The sequence below is a fragment of the Dendroctonus ponderosae genome, unplaced genomic scaffold (genome assembly GCF_020466585.1).
Source record: "Dendroctonus ponderosae isolate FM_Combo_2020 unplaced genomic scaffold, Dpon_F_20191213v2 Dpon_F_20191213_7, whole genome shotgun sequence".
Lineage (NCBI taxonomy): Eukaryota > Metazoa > Arthropoda > Insecta > Coleoptera > Curculionidae > Dendroctonus > Dendroctonus ponderosae.
Window position 1 is genome coordinate 6,693,349 of NW_026018916.1, and position 17,492 is coordinate 6,710,840.

At 33.4% G+C, this 17,492-nt stretch overlaps 1 protein-coding gene across 1 annotated transcript in view; it reads left to right on the forward strand.

The window, feature by feature from the left end:
- Positions 1-17,492, forward strand: part of LOC109534656 (acetylcholine receptor subunit alpha-like) — a gene marked incomplete in the record, with an annotated part of 139,839 nt that overhangs the window by 96,013 nt on the left and 26,334 nt on the right. The window contains 2 exon segments of the mRNA XM_048668645.1: positions 13,646-13,761; positions 13,818-13,986. Coding sequence (XP_048524602.1) covers positions 13,646-13,761; positions 13,818-13,986 — 285 coding nt within the window.

The following is a 17,492-nucleotide window of genomic DNA, read 5'->3' on the forward strand; positions in this document are numbered from 1 at the left end:
TAAGTGCTTGTCTATCATAATACCTAAGTATTTTGTATGTTCTACCCCATTTAATTCTAACATTCTATCCTTATCCACCAATACTTGATCATAATTATATCTTATATATAATAAATTGATATTTTCATTGAGAAATTCAATTATTTCCATAAACAGCTACTTTTGAAATTTTCTTCAACTTTTAGACTGCCAATTCTCAGAAGCGAAGTGATATCCCAATCTTAGCTTTCACTGTCAACAATTCCAGTATAATTCAGGAATAAGGTCTCAATATATTTTTGAAGAGTTTTTCGTTATCCCATAATTTATTATTATTATTATTATTAAATTATTTACCCGCAACGCCAGGAAAAATCCCTTTCAATATATTTTTGATATAAAATTAATAAATTGTAACCCATTTTTACTATACAGTGAAATATGAACCTTTTGGCATTTCGACTAGTTATGATGCTCACTGTGACACTAAGACAGCCAAGCACCAAACGGTAATGAGATTATCTTATTATCCCCGAGGAAATTATATTTCCAACATGCAGGGCTTTTTTCCGAGCAACATTAGAATGTGGAACAATCTAGTCGTTGACATGTTTCTTATTTTTATGAGTTGTTACTAAACACCAATGCTAACATTTGTCCCATTTGGTAATAATTTCTGTTTATTTAATGATGTAATTTAGCTTCTAATGGATATTCAAATCGTTAAATATTTCAGCGTATGTCTACCACCGTTATTATTTTATTCAACAATTTTTACGATAAGTGCGCATAGAATTTTCATTAACACGTTTCATGATATGTCAATGGGATGTAAAAATGAATGTGTTATAATAATAATTAAAATAGGATCGTAACTGAACTTCCATTTAACAGAAATCCGCAATGTCAAAAATCGATTTCCTCCCGGAAATGGCTATAATACCGAATTTTGACAAGATTATTTCCAAATCGCATTCTTTACAGCGCAGATGGTAACTACGAGGTGACACTGATGACAAAAGCCATCGTCTACTACAACGGCTTGGTAGTCTGGCAACCTCCAGCTGTCTACAAGAGCTCGTGCGCTATAGACGTCGAATTTTTTCCATACGATGTCCAGACTTGCGTTCTTAAACTGGGCAGTTGGACTTACGATGGGTTCAAGGTTCGAATCCCCGCCACAAAATGGTGTTTTCTTTAATTTGAATTTTGTGTGTCGTTGTATTTTATCTGCAGTATTGTCGAAGTGGCCTTGTTTTGGGGGGATCAATGTCCTGTAACTTTACGAAAAGCAAGGAAAACATTAATCTGAGTTAAAACATTAAGATGATTTAAAGTCGAAGATCGTGAACTGCACTGACGTTCAACGTATCAAGGCTCAAGCTATTTTCATATAAGTACCGATTATAACCTTATATCTTATATTTTAATTGTGTTGCACTAATAAACTTCTATGAGTAAAACAGATGGAATGAATAGAACTTGGAATGAAATACAAACATAAAAGAATTTGAAACAATGAAATTGTTGTTGTGCGTTCAGAATCAGCAGAGCCGTCATGAGCTTTTGAAACAGGCAAGTGCAGATTTCGAGATGCGCCAACCTCAGGCACCCCCAGGACCGGTTTAGAGTCTATTAGCTAACATTAGCTGGGTTTAGCCTGCAAAGCTCTGCATGCAAACATCTGCATGTGCCTATTTCAAAAGCTCATGACGGCTTTGCTGATGCCGAAAGCTTTTCATTGCTAAAAGGTTTTCCCATGTTGGATCTCAAAATGTCGAACATGGTTGTGCCTTCTAGTAAGTTTGCTGCTTGGACGCTCGGACAAGAGCAATAGCAAATTTTCTACTTTACCTGCACTGTTGGCATTTCGGTAAAAATTTCATATTGAGCGAACATACGTCTTAATAAGGCCAATCTTTGTCAATATTTCAGAAAGTTTTTTCAAGGGCACTATATCATACGTTTTTTAAAAGTCTACAAATATGAGGACATGTTTCTTGCTCCTAGTTTTTCTATCACTTGTAAAACGAAAATATTATCACTGCCTCTTCTTCGATTCTCTTGTTTAAAATTTTGTCGTACATCCTTTATGCTTTATTAGACATTCAGCTAATGTATGCCAGATTCCAATCTTGTGGAATAATTTCCCATTTAATCATACATTTACTGAACAAAGGTTTCAGAAGCTCATGTAAAATACTCAATAAATATGTTTCCAGTCCCAGCTGCTTTTACATTCTGTGAGTGTCTCAATGCATATTGTAGCATTTTTTTGTTTTTTGTTCTACATCTCTACAGTGTGATGTGTCCATATTTATATCTTGCATTCCGTACTCTTTTCTATCTTCGTTTAGCAGTAACTCATGGTCGACTACACTCTCCATTTGTTTATTAATTGGATCTTATTTGATTGTTTTCCCTTCTTTCTAACGTTTTCTAGTGTTATCCATGCTTCCGCAACTTTGGTACCACACATGCATTTTTCCAATTTTTGTTCGACATTTTTCTCCCACATTTATATGTATGTCAATCTACATCTTCAATTCATAATCAACAATTGTTTTTCTTTCTGTAAGACTTTTTACTTATACGTTTTCTTTAAATCCGACAATTTCTCTTGCTGCTTCGTAAATACATTTTATATTTTTTTTGATACACTTCTTCAGCAGTCTAGTTTTCTATGCAGCTTTCATACAGTTTATGCAAATCTTAGTTTATATAACAATTTTGCTGATTCATGTTCAAGGCTTTCTAGGTATACTTGTTTAGTTGAAAATGTTTTCCTTTATTTTGTTCTTATAGTCGTTTCTTGGGGTTTTTTCTCTATAATTAATTATCATTATAATTTGCATGGATATATATTATATTATTTCCTGTTTATTATATTATATTAAATCTCCTTTATTTTAAATTATCCGTCAATGCGGTCAATTGTTACTTCATTTTGATTAAACTTTACCATATTATACTGGTTCGATTGAGAGTTTCTTGTCATCTTTTCCTGCCACTTCGGCTTATTTATTCTCTTGCTCTATCTACTTATGTAGGTTGAATATATCACATTTTTGGTCTAGTTGTTCAATTAACTTTTGTGTTAAATAATCGAATTTCCTGTACTGTGTTGTTAATTCTATAGTTATTTAAAATTTTAATTACTCTATATTACGGCTTTCACTTTTTGCGTGGATTACCTCCACTTACAAAAGATTGATAGTCGCTGTGAGATTCGTAGATCGCTATCTAATTAATTGGTTCCATAATTGTTCAAAAAGTGAAAGTAATAAAAGGCTGCAAATTAGGTGGATTTTGTGCCATCGATGGATATTCGATTTTGTGCCATCGATATTTTGGAATGACAAGTATTCTCACAATCTTGGTAGACCACATTGAAGGTTGAGAATTATATTTTCTTTAATTTTAGACGTTTAGTAATGAGGATCAAATGATAATAAAAAATAATAATGAAAACCACATATATTTTACTTCTTCTAATATCCGAAAATTAACTAAAATGACGCTGATATCTTTTTACAACGAATTGTTTAACATCTGAAGAGCTGGAGATAGCAGCTTACAAAGCCAAATTTTTAACATTCCAAAACCATAATTTTTCAGAATATAAGTAAAATGGAAATACTTTTTATTAGTTTATAATTTTATTAGTAATTGTAACACTATTCTAGCATCAACAAATGAAATAATCGAAGCATTTAAGAATAGGGTAAAGTAATTGTCTGACTACTAATAAAAACTAACTAAAAAAACTCAGTACTAATAAATACAGAAAATGAGTTGTTTGAAAAATAGATATCTCTTAATAGGATTGAGTAAGAGATTTGATTTTGAAGGCATCTGAAAATATTGCTCTTGTCATTTAAAAACTGCGAAAGTTTAGATATAAGGCTTAACGGAAGTTTAAGCAAAGATATCAAATATCGTTCTCCTCTTGGCAACTAAAACAGAAAGCGATTAACTCCAACACTGTTCATGAGTATAGTAAGTAGGCCAATATGTTCTGGCCGAAAAATAACTTTACGAATGATTGTTTTTTAACTCACGAAAAATACTGAAAACTTTGGTGTGAACCATGATACTAATCGAAATCCTTGCTTTTTGTAAATTTACGGGGGACATCCCTTTGCCATTCCATTCTAGACTGGTCAAGGCTCAGTGATAAATTGAAGAGTAAATGTTTAGTGGGCTAAATTAAGCAACTGAATCTACTCCCTGTATATACAGACTGTACGCAAATTTGGAAAAGGTATAAAATTTTATTAAAAGTCACCACCATAATAATTGGAAAGTACTAAAGACTTCATAAATTTTCAACTATAGCCATTTATCTATCATTGCATGTGTTAAGTTAAAAAATTTCGATTAGTTGTCTCGACCGTCATTTTTATTTAGTTGCCAATTTATCAGTATTCTTTCTTTCCTCTTTCCATTTATCACATTTCATGCATGTGCCTTGCACAGACTTTCAGAGTGCTGCTTCTATAGATTTTCGTAGTTGTATTATGATGTATGATGCATGGAATTTCTACAAAATATTTCTTGATTAGCTCTATATTCAAGTCTTGTGAAGTTTAGAATAATGCGAAAGCCTGCCGGGACTTTGGCGGGCGGTCCCTAAGCAAAACAATACCTTCTCGTTACTATGTAAATTCGAAACTAAATTTGCATATTTTTTGGGTCTCATCCCAGCCCTTCAGTCCGTATAAGTCCTGCCACCCTACGGTGTGGATGTTTGCTAAATTATTCAATTAATTTAATTAAGATTTCCCTCAATACTAACGCTTTTTCCGTTACCCTATTGTGTATTGTTTGAAATTGTCAACTAAAATTGACTCGCCATAAAGGATTTCAGTCTTATGACACCAGAATGGAGAATTTACGACAATTATTGCAATAAAATACAAATATTTGTTGAAAAATACAGGGACAAATTTTGCATTTCACGCGAGTATGTATATAACATACAGGACGTCCAGCGGCTATTTCCTTACTACCACATAGATGTTCTTTTGGTACGACAGTTTCAGTGCTCTATCTTTGTACGAAAATTGTATTTTATCGTTTCATGTGTGTTCTTGTGTTCGTATTCTGTCAAAGTGTATCCGAAGCGCTTGTCCCTCTATGTCCCATGCGTCTGCTGCTGGAGCTGTTGCTTCCCCAGGCTCCTCCCATTTATTTCGCGGCTGTTCTGCGACAGCTTCAAAGTTGCTAAATCTTGCTTTGGCTGCTTTGGGGGCGTGCTACACCATCGCTCTTAAGGTTGCATGTTTCTTTCGCACTTTTTATGGAGCTGATGCCCCATCCAGGTTTTCTGAAAATTGCTCAACCTCATCTGATGATCTTCGTTAGTAGGTCTTCTTTTGCCTACTGAGGCTGCTCTTGCGTCCATCCGAATAGGTTGTCTTAAAACCAATAAGTAAGTTGCTTAACCTGTGATTTTCAGATCGATAGTAGTACTCGATGAACGGAGTTCGAACATGTTTATAGTAAACGAGACTTGAGAATCTGTTTTTGAGAACTGGTTTTCTACATGGCTCTACAGATCAAAATGGAGATATTAGTGATTGAAGCAGCCAAGAAATAGGTTCACCCTGACCAACATAATAATTATTCTAGATTTTATTCAGCTATCTTTTACTTTATCTGCAAAATGGCACCATAAGTCAACTATCAATGCTGCTCATTGCAACGTTACGACAATAATTGACTATTTTTTTTATAACGACGTGATTCTAATTTAATTTTCTGTGAAGAAGCGCCAATGCAAAAAGCCCGACGAATTTCCAGTTCCGCAATCAATCGGGACATTTTTAWTTTTCTGTTTTATCTTTTAATAGTTCCCGATGATGCTGCTTATTCCAACGTTCCRACAATAAATGAGTGTCTGTGTGAAATAGTAYTTTTTKCGTGAGATTTSTRATGAGCGCAATTCAAACAATAATGCTTCCAAAAGATYACCGCGTCTAAACATTATAWAAGTTTGTCAGTTAAAAAKTATAAATGGATTATARAAAAAACAKTATCGTTTACGTTTGCATATATTGCAATTGGACGAGCGAGCATCATGCCTTCATTGTCCAAACATTCATGAAAAGCAACGAATCTGTGATAACGAGGCAAAGAGCTTTTGGGACTCACTTGTTCACCTTTAAAAAGAAAATCAAATGGCCGACCCAGAATGCTTTGCGTTTGATAGATCGTTAAGTGAGGAGAATTTTATACGGCGATCTGAAGTTGCACCCATACAAATTGATTATTGTGCAAGAACTAAGTGAACGGGACTGGGAAAATGGAGCATATTTCAACGATATTCTTCAAACCGTCCCACATATTGCTCTTTTACTTACGAGTGACGAAGCTCATTTTCATTTATCTGGCTGTGTGATCAAGCAGCATTTTCGTTACTGGGCACTACTGTTGATCGATATGTCGACATGCTAAGCAAAGCTTAGGGAACTTGAATGTGAACATGTGTGATTTCAGCAGGATGGAGCTGCAGCTCATACAGCAAGAGGAACATTCGACGTTTGAAGGGAAATGCCCTGGGCTAAATGGAAAATGCTTCCAGGATATGTAATCTCGTTACATGGAAACCTTAGGTGGGCTGAGCGTTCACTCGATCTTGCACCATGCGACTTTTTCCGGTGGGGCCACCTTCAAGCCAAGGGTTTTCTATACCATCCCCGAACCATTGACGAATTGAAAGCAGCAATACGACAAGAAATTACAGGAATATCGCCTCAAATTACTGCTTGAGTGATAAAGTCTTTCAGAAATCAATTTCGAATGGGTATCGAATAAAATCGTGTCCACTGAGACTCTGTACTGGACGCAAACTGCACTATGTTTTTCTTTCATTTCGACACCAAATATCTAATTGAATATTAAAAATACTTTTTGTCTTGTTTTTCACGAAATATCATTTACGTTCAGCTTATGAAATCTAATAGATGCTCCCGATCAGTTCAATAATAATATACCTGTATTAAGGAACGTTAGATTTCCTCCTCAAGATGCAAAACTACTATTGATTATAAATTCCAATTCAACTGACCAACAATAGAACGTATAATCCATTTCATAAATCCGCCCTGATTGTGATAGATTTCTTTCACAAGCTTTTATTGTGTGCGCCACACATAACTTTTGTAATGCTTGAAATATTTCAAGGAAGACATCTTCTCCCCCATTTCCGTGGTATCAAAATCCCGGTTTAACATCTGCGAGGCGACTGTTCCTGACAGCGGCAGGGGGAAAATGGGGTACGTTATACCCCATCTGACCGGAACAATGATTTTGCTGTTGTCACAGGGAGGAATTAACGGTAGGAATAGAGTCAATAATTGGTTGACGTGCTCTATTTTAAAGGAAGATTAGACATATTTCTAGGAGCGAGAATTCAGAGCGTGCCACGCATAGAATAGGCTTCCTATAACTAGCGTTCAACTTGCTATCATTTGGTATTTTAAGGCTAACGATATTATGTGAGAGTGTTCCCCGTTATCCTAATTCATGCAAGAATCTACATTTGAAACCTGCAAATGAATTTCCCCGGGCCTTTGAAGTTTTATTATGAGACTCTGGAAAAATCTCTATATTTGAGAAGAATCAGACAGTAGGAAACCATAAAACATGTGCTAAAGATCATAGCATGTCGGGTTTTCGAAAATTTCTTCAAGACATATTTGTCATATATATAGTTTGAATCTTGTCCGCGGATAGGAAAACAACTATTTTATACCTTTTCCATATGGGAGATGTTAGATCTTAGATAAGTAAGTTTTCCCATAGGAAATGCTTAAAAGAATGGCTGTACATATATAAGCAAGCGTATTTTGAGTAAACTTATTATCTGTTTAATAGAAGTGATGCCCAATATTTAAATAGTCAATTAAATGATATTGGATTTACAAAAGCGATTATTTCGACAATAAAGAAGTTCGGTCTTAGAGAAGCAGAGAAAGACCTGAGTGATGTTGTTCGACAACTTCTATCCGATGCTTTCTAAATCTTAATAGCACCTTCAATAAAAAGCTAATATTTAAAAAACCGTTAATCAATTTTCCATTTTGCTGATTAATAATTGTTTGTTTCTATGTATGGGTTACTTCAATTTAGTACGATTTCTCCTTCTTCTCTGTCCAATTATTATGGTCAGATTTTTCTTTTTGAACACATATTTCAAATGTTAATGTTACGTTGCACTCCTTAAAAAGATTCGCAGTATATTTGTTTACGTATGCATGCATGTATGTAAAACCTTAATTATAATATGAGTACTAGTATTAAGTGTTAATCTGTTGGTAGACACTAGATTTCATGGTTTGGACGCTTATGTAATTCGTAGATTGTTTTGAAAATCACTGCATTTCATTCTTTTTCAGTTAGGTGGTTCATTTTATTTTAAAACACGCTACGAAGACTCGTCTAGCAGAACAAATTCGGTGCACATAACATTTAGAGATAGATCTCGAAACTAATCCTCTGGATACATTTATAAATATTCCTCGCATCGTGGTTTAAGAGTCTAAGTAAGAAATCATTGTGTATTAATGTTTACGTAGTAGGTCATTAAAAATACATTGATTGGGTTAGTTTCACAAATCCTTAGACATTTTAATAATTAAGCACTAAACTGGATTTTCCAATTTCACATTAAGACCATTGTGTTTCTTTTCCTGACTGTATTTCAATTTTAATACAAATTCCCTGGGTTTCAATCATTTATTTACTTCGCTATTAGAGTTTATTTCTTTCCTCAGAATACGTTTCGATGTTTTTTCTTTCTACTAAAAAAAAACACCGAAACGTATTCTGAAGAAAGAAATAAAGTCTAATAGCGAAGTAAATAAATGACTGAAACCCAGAAAACGAATCTGTATTAAAATTAAGACCATTTACATTTTCATAAAAGCTTGGGATATTTTCATTAAAGAAGGGCCGTGCATGAATCCTCTTAAATTTGATTTTATCAGGTTATTGATATTTTAGAATATGCAATTTTGACTCGCATTATATCAATATAAATTGATAGTAAGTTCTCTTGGAATTATGAATTTTCTATTCCAAATTAATGAATTTCATGAATTGAAAATAACTAGATTAACTTTCATTTTAAATGCCAACTTTCTGTATTGCACTAAAAGGTGATTTTTCATTATTCATCGGATTGAAATACAGTAGGTATTCAGCCCAAAGTTTGTACATTCGGGCTTTTACCATCCATTATGCAGGCACCTTTTTGAGTATTTTTTTATTAATTAAATGCGTCAGTACGCGAACATTTTGCCCAATTTAGCCATTTAAGATTTAATTACCTCAAAATGTGGAACGTGACGCTGTCGATTCTAGGTGGCAAACAGTATCCCTTGTGATAAGCTTTAAAAGGGGTCTATATTGTCAGGAATTAATTACACGTTCATCGCCAAACAGCCTTGTTTGCAGTTGAGCTGATATCTGAACAACACTTTATCTACACAATTATCTACTTTGCACCTACATTTTAAAAATCTGAAATAGTCATTTTACTGTGATATATGCAATGTAGAGATATAAAAAAACAGCTTACAGTTATGGGATTAATCCGCTGGATTTAAATATCAATTAATGTTTCGAAATTTACAATCAGCAACAATCTGAAGAAAGAACATCAAATATGATGTTCTTTTTCATATTTCTGCTAACTTAGAGTTGCAAGTTTTTTTTCAAGTTGCAGTTTCATTCTCACGTGAGCTTTTGATATTTGAGAAGCAACAGGTAGTTATTACTCTGAAAAACATTACTACCATTCTCCCAGTTTTGATTAAGAATTATAATGTGTTGTACGAATTATAATATAATGTACTGCCTACACCCGAGAGGAATGACGCCAATTTTGAATCACCCTGTATGTATACCTACATTTCGGGGTGTACTTCGACCAATTATTTTGTCCATTGTTCACATAAGCTCGCCAATGCTAAATCTGTGCAATAAATGTAGGTGGATAAATTCAGCAACCGCTGCTGAATTTTAAATTAATTTTCAAATTATTTGTTCGCAGAATGTGCTTCATATAAATATTGCAAATGTCAATTTCCAATCAAATATGTTTATTTTGGTTAACAGATATGGATAAAAAATGCTTATTGAAATTATTCGTATAACAAAAGCAATTGGTATTCAAAAAGGCAATTGGTATTCAAAAAGAGGAATAATTAATAAAGGAGTTCGATTACAATGAGCAATAACTGACCAATCGATTTAGTGGCAAACATTGTGCAAGAAATATGCTGCAACACCATATCAGTTACACTATTTAGAGAAAAGCGTCTTCGTTTTCATTATGTTTCCTATTGGAAAATTTGTGTGACGCTTGCGGTACGAAAAAAAATTTACATGCATGGCATATGACGCCATGAATCAAGAAAAGCTAGGGATGAAAAGTCGACATATTGAGTCACATTTCTGCAAAGATAATAATTCCACAGTGTCATCGCATAAATATATATGCTCCGACTAGTAGGTAGTAAAAACAGTGGCTGCCCTTTACCAGCTAATTTTCACTAATATTTTGATATTTATTCAACCCCATAAGCTTTGAAGTAGTGCCATTATGTATGAAACTCGATTTGAAACTGAAAAGAAAATTTTTCGTTTCTAGTAATTTTTGGAATTTTCTCTCCAGAAAACTTTTTGTTGTTGTTGTTGAAACGGTGTTTCAATTCAGAGGGGGATACTGCATGAAAAAATTTGTCGAAGTTTGCTGATCACTTGTATGACCGCAAATGATTCGTTTTCCAGACATGGGGTGTTTCAGTTTTTCTTAAAAGCTGATGATAAATTTATTTCTCTGAAAGCTGTAGAGACAGAGACATAAAATTTTCTAGGTTTTAAGGAATAATCTTTGCACATTTATTGCATGCAAAAAATAATTTTATGTTCGTCATTGTAGTGTATATAGGAAAACATCTACATTTTTTAAACAAAAAAATGATACTCCACTGAGAAATTTCAAATGAAAAATCATTTTTCAATTTTCGACAAAAAATCTGCCTTTCTTTTCGTATGAGACGCCGTTTTGATGCAAAAAAATAAAACACCATACAGCCAATTTTTCATTTCTTTAATACATTCTTAAGCACTATGTAAAACAACATCAATAAACCAGAACAACAACAGAAAATATTACTAATAAAATTTTTAACAGGAAAAGACATACTCCCAACCTGATCTGTATTTTTCAAGAAATATTTCCAACTTCAGCTAATAAACATTTGTATAGTTACACACGTATAGTTGCCTTTCCCTTTGATATTTGATATTTTTTACGTGTTTTAATATTTATTATATTAACTCCTGCCACCTCTCACAAATCGCCATCATAGAGCATTTTACACAACATTAAAAATGCCATTAGTTCATAAAATTTACTTTCAACTTGCAAAAAATAAGATAATACAATTTGCCATGAGAATAAAAAGAACAGCAAGTGGCCATTCTCGTGTAATTGGGTGCAATAAAATCCTGGGACCTTGGGATCCCTCTTAAGACGTTCAGCCCTTTAGCGATTCTTTTTTTGCCACACAGCGCCTAATGTCGATAATCAGACAAAAAATCAATCAGCACTTATAAACGGGACTTTTTGTCAGTTGCCAGTAATTGAAAGCAATTTCATTTATTTGCTTCCATAATCAATGTTTTTCTTAACAACGTTGCAAATAGAAACAATTAAATATATTAAGACCTTCACTTAATTAGTGTACAAATTGCTTTTAAATTTTTGTTAGATACGTATTAGTTGGTACACAATGATTTCGAACTATAGCTAACGTATATGAATTAATAGTTTTATTGTACCATTTACATTTGTAAAAATGCTTATTTACTTAACTCGCTTGAGCGTTGCCTTTCCAAATTTGGGTGCATGTTTTGCATAGGAATTCTTCATAAATACTAACTCAGTTATAAAAACCATCAATTTTCTCGATTCCTTTTATGTTTAAATTTTCACTTATTTAAAAATACATTTTATATTGACCAGTTCTAAAACGTTATTTATTTTTATGTGCAAACTTTCACCCTGATAATGTTGAGAATTTCAACAGGCAGGCTTCGATATTAAATGAGACATTTAGTGTAAGGAATGGCTGTGGCCTTAACGAAAATTAGTATGATGCTGACATAACGCTTTTGGCAAGCTGCTTTGTCATGAATTCTTTATCGCTTTTCACTCCACTAAATATAATAATTTAATAATACAATTGTATTAAAGTCAGATGAACCTGTTCTATGAAATTGCTACCTCAGCTATTTACGAGTGCAATTCAATGTTGAGTTTTGTCTGTTTTTATGGTTTCCTATCTTTGTCAAATTGTCACATAATACATATTATATACCTTGGTCGAGAAGTAAGCTATTATGTACTGAGCACTCTTGAATGCTGGGCGCCGAAGGATATAATATGCGAGGTATTAAATAGCCTTCTCAGCCCGGAGTAAATAATGGTGACTGTTCATCTTAGTAGTAAAAAAATATGTATTCTTTTACTACATGTCAGTCAACTTGAGTTTCTTTCTACTCATCTGGAAACTGTCTCCATTAAAATCTTGATGATTTCCCAGGACACTGGGCTTTTCCCTAACTTGAGTGAGTTTATTGCGATCAAAATTGTCCGGATTGAGTGCAAAACATCCCGCAAAAGGTTCTCTCTTAACCATAGAGCACAAGCAAGCTAGGATTGAGTTTGCTCGAGAACACGTGGACTGAGATTTGGATGACTGTAAGAAAGTCTTGTTTACTGATGGGTCAGAGTGGGTTTAAAAGATTCGGATGAGCGAGCTGTAATTTGGATAAGATCAAGAGAAATATACAGCCAAGCAGCGGTTCTCCAACTGGCTTTCCGTGGTGGCTCAATAATGTTTTGGGGTGGCATTTCTTTGGAGGCCCGTACGGACCACATTATAGTTTTTATTATTTGTATTGGATTGACCTAAGATCCTCGATAGACTGGAATAAAGAGGAAAATTCCGATCAAATGATGTTCTAATTTCAAATACAATCTCGAGTTGGCTGTCTTAAAGGCAATTTATTCCTCTGTACATATTCTTAACAATATATTTATCAAATTTTTATCATTTCATATTGGACATCGGGGATATACATTTATTATAAGTTCTATGTAAATCAACTTATTAATATTTTCTCTGATGCGTTTTGAACTTTAAGTATTTTTTCATTCAAATCGAAGTAATACAACGCAAATATAAAATCAGCTTTATCATCGATATTGAGAAAGTTAGAGTTGGTGATTATATTTCAGTTATTTGTTTAACGATTATTTATTTTTATACCATAGTGTTTCAAACCCACATCTAGAAATACGTTTGAGTAAAGAAAAGATTTTGCCTTAAATGTCTAAAAACAATCAAATGTATTTTGGGATGCGCATCCATGCTTTATTAAGGAAATTAATTTATTGTGGGTTTATATTTTCGTAGCAACATATAGATTAACCTGTACATATCAGTGTAAAAATTGTACATAGGCTACCAATTGTTCTTTTACCGTATATTGATGTGTTTGTTCATAATTTAGTTATTTGCTAGTACAGTTATTGAAATAATGCATTAAATATATTATGGTATTTTAAGAACTGTTGGTTTTGCAGGTAGATTTGAGGCACATGGACGAAAAAGCTGGAAGCAATATCGTAGACGTTGGAGTAGATTTATCCGAATTTTACATGTCAGTCGAATGGGATATTTTAGAAGTACCAGCAGTGAGGTACGAAAATTCCTAGATATTAAAATTTGGTGTCCCAAAACATGTTAATTTTACAGGAATGAAAAGTTTTACACGTGCTGCGACGAACCCTATTTGGATATCACCTTCAACATTACAATGAGGAGGAAAACGTTATTTTATACAGTTAACATAATCATACCGTGCATGGGAATCTCGTTTCTGACAGTGCTGACTTTCTACTTACCTTCAGACAGTGGGGAAAAAGTAAGTACGGCAATGTGAAAAATTTAGCGCCTGTTTATTTCACTAAACTCAATTGAACAAATTAATTTAATTGATTTCAACCGGTAAAAAACTGGATGGAGACACATTTTTTGCGCCCTTTGGTCAGCCGAGCCTGTGCTAAACAATCCGGGATTAAAATTACAAACTACATATAAACCAATTAACAACATACACAATCACAATTCATAATATGTTTGCAGTCAATAAGCCAATAGGGCCGTAAAAACATAATATAATTCAAGCTTTATTGCATATAAATACACAATAAGAACCACACCTCGGCTTGTGTCTTATGGAGTTGTTTTATCAGTGTATTTTTTTTGTTTTGTGGATTATTGTGGAAAAAGAATGATTAATAATTTGTAAAAGCACAATCAGATCTTACTATTGGTAGATTCGTTGATAGTGGCTGAGATTTTAAATTTAAGACAACCGTTAAGCAGCGTGATAATTGGGTTACTTAAGTTTAAGTAATTGCTTTTTACAATTTGCTGGCAAATGCTTGAAGAGCCATTGGAAATCTAGAAATATTTAGCTGATTTTCCGAATCTAGATCTGATATGAGCAGCTGAAACGAGAAGCTGATATCTGCATAGTAAAATGTAAAATATGTCCAGAGTATGGAGTTCGTTCGAAGAATTATTCCATTGTCATGAATAGGAGAAGCAAATAATGAAAACAGAGTGTTCGGCATCACTAAATAAAAAGTGAAAAGACACTATCGGTTTTAAGTGGTTTGTATAGGGTCATTGGTTATAACTTATAATCACATAAAAATAAACAATAAATTATATCGAGGAAATTATATTAAAAAATATATAAGTAAGACGATATCAAAGTCGAGTGTAGTGAGGTCAGCAGTCCAGCAAGTGCTACCAAAAGCCAAAACGACGCGCTAAATAGAAATTCAAATTTAAATGGCTTATAACTTCCTTGAAAGTAAAGCAAAATTGGAGAATCATGTAGAACAGTTAGTTGACGATAAAGTTTGAACAAAATTAAGCAAACAAAGAATTGTGCAAAGGCCCTATTGTAAATGTATTTTTGGGCGCTAACTACTTATCCCTGGTGTTTAAACTCGCTAATGAAAGAACTCAAGCCTTGTAGCATACAGATCTCGTTGCAATGAACTGGTCAATAATTATCTTGACAACAAGAAAAGCAAACAGGTTTATCGGTTTCTTTTAACTTGATATAAATTGTCGAACTAAAAATCGGGGTCGAATGATGGAATGATAAAGTAAATCGAGGAAACCATATTATGACAAGCGGAGAGTTTCATATTTATGGCACATCAAATTGGAAGAGAAAATGATAGATGAGCTTTTCCGAAAACCCTAATATTTTTAAGGATCTCATTTTTTATCCTCCGAAAAATGTCAGCACGGGAATAATATTTTGAACAGTTCCCCACTCTTCGTGCGGGGAAATAAGTCACCTCTAATCTTCTAAAAAAACGGACTTTTCAGATTTTATAGTACTGAGTTTCAAAGTTGCAAAGTTTGTGTATTGTTAGAACTTTTCTCTCTCGGAAAAATTATTGGTTTTAGTTTTAACAAATGTCAAAAACACTTCGATTCTCAGTGCTATTATCTTAATTTCGAAGTGTAGTTGCTTCCATCCATTAGTTTACAACCAAAGGGCATTTCAGTTTTACGTTACATTATAAATTCGAACTAACTTTTGTTGTATCTAATGAAATATAGTACTAAAAAATAATAATAACCAAGGCTAATATTTAAAAAAACATAAACTGTCTCAAACCGTCGAGCAGTACGCGCACGGAGAATGCGAATGCAAATCGTCATTCAATCCGGATATCAAAAATTAGTTATTGAAACTTGTGATTTTTTTCGAAGTGAAATAATGAATTGGAAATCAATTGTTTAAACTATATGTTCTTCCTATAATTCAACGTTTTTAATAGTGTAACCGAATCTCGTAATAATTTTTTTTCAAAATGTTCATAATCTTCCACAAACAACTGTCTTCATTTTACTCGTGGTCTTAATGTCTACTTATGGTAAACGTGCTATAATATAGCCGTGCTGTTTTACATACAAATAAACGCTGATCTTACTAGTTTCCCCATATTAGCTCTAATCCAATTTCTGCTGTTAATGGAACAGCCTTCATATGCTCATATTATCAAATAAACATGTTTTTATTGGAAATGCACAGAAACGCTGATATTTTTGCATAAACCAATCACAACAAAAAGCTGAAAATGGCATCAGCTTCCAAAAAATATCTTGCGTATAATCAAATACTCCAACAAACTCTGCAAAAGTAAATTCGAATCATTACTCAACTCGACTCGCTGTTTACTTTTACTAGAGCACAACTTTGTAAGTGACACGACATAAAATGGAATACAAAATAGAATTAGGAAATGGAATTCTATTGTTCTACAAATTTAATTTCTTTGAGTGTTGGATCAACTGTGGATTCATACTTTTATTTAAGAACATTTGTAATTTTCAGGAATAAATCACAAATTTGTATGTGATCAGTTACTAAACTTACTAAAGTTATTAACTTTAATAAAAGCAGTAGGCCACTGCGTGCAGCTAGTTTCGAGTTTGAAAGTATTACTGACGATGTCCCGATTTCTCCTGGGTGTTGAATCAAGACTTTTTGATCACCACTAACTAAATGTGTCTCGTCACAAGGTGCTGTACTTTTATATGCTTCTCTCCATGTTTGAGGCACGTGGTGAACCCTTGCATAGAGAATTATTACTTTCCAGGAAGTCGGAAAATAGCTAAAGTTATGGCAGCTACCCAACAAAACCAGTCCAATAGATTGTCGTCAAATTGGGTTATTGTATACTTATTTTGTTTGGCACCAGTGTCTCAACATAGTCAGTTTTGTTTAAAGAACCGCTGTTGGAAGCCACAATAAGCTCGCCTGAAACTCAGTTCACATTGAAATGTATGGGAAGCTTGTAGATACAAATATGTGGTTTTTCATAATTACTTCGCTACTTCAAGGATTCTCCAAATGTAGATTATCAGGGGAATTTATATCCCTTGTTGCAATTTTCTCTTAAATAATTCATTGCTATGATTACAACCCCCGAATGCCCGTTTCACATTAAACTCTGAAGTTTGAATTAGATAGACTGTCCCTTTAGGCTAAGTGCTCAGTGTTTCAGCTACTTACTTATTTATTGCGTTTGCCATTGATTTTCTACCTTTCTAGCTCCACTCGTTTAAAGGGAATGAGATACATTGCTTAGTTAGCAGTTCATAGTGCTCACGTATTCCGCACATTTTATCCGAAATTGCCCTTTCATTTTAAAACTTTATAAGTAACGAAACTAAAATGTAAATATTAGGAAAATGTAAACCCGTTTGAAATTAGTTTTTAGGAATATTAATTGTATTAATAACAATAGGAATTGTAACACAAATAAGATTTTTGTTAACGATATCTGTATGTCATTAATAAAAACTATTGCTATAAAGACTATTATTTTACTA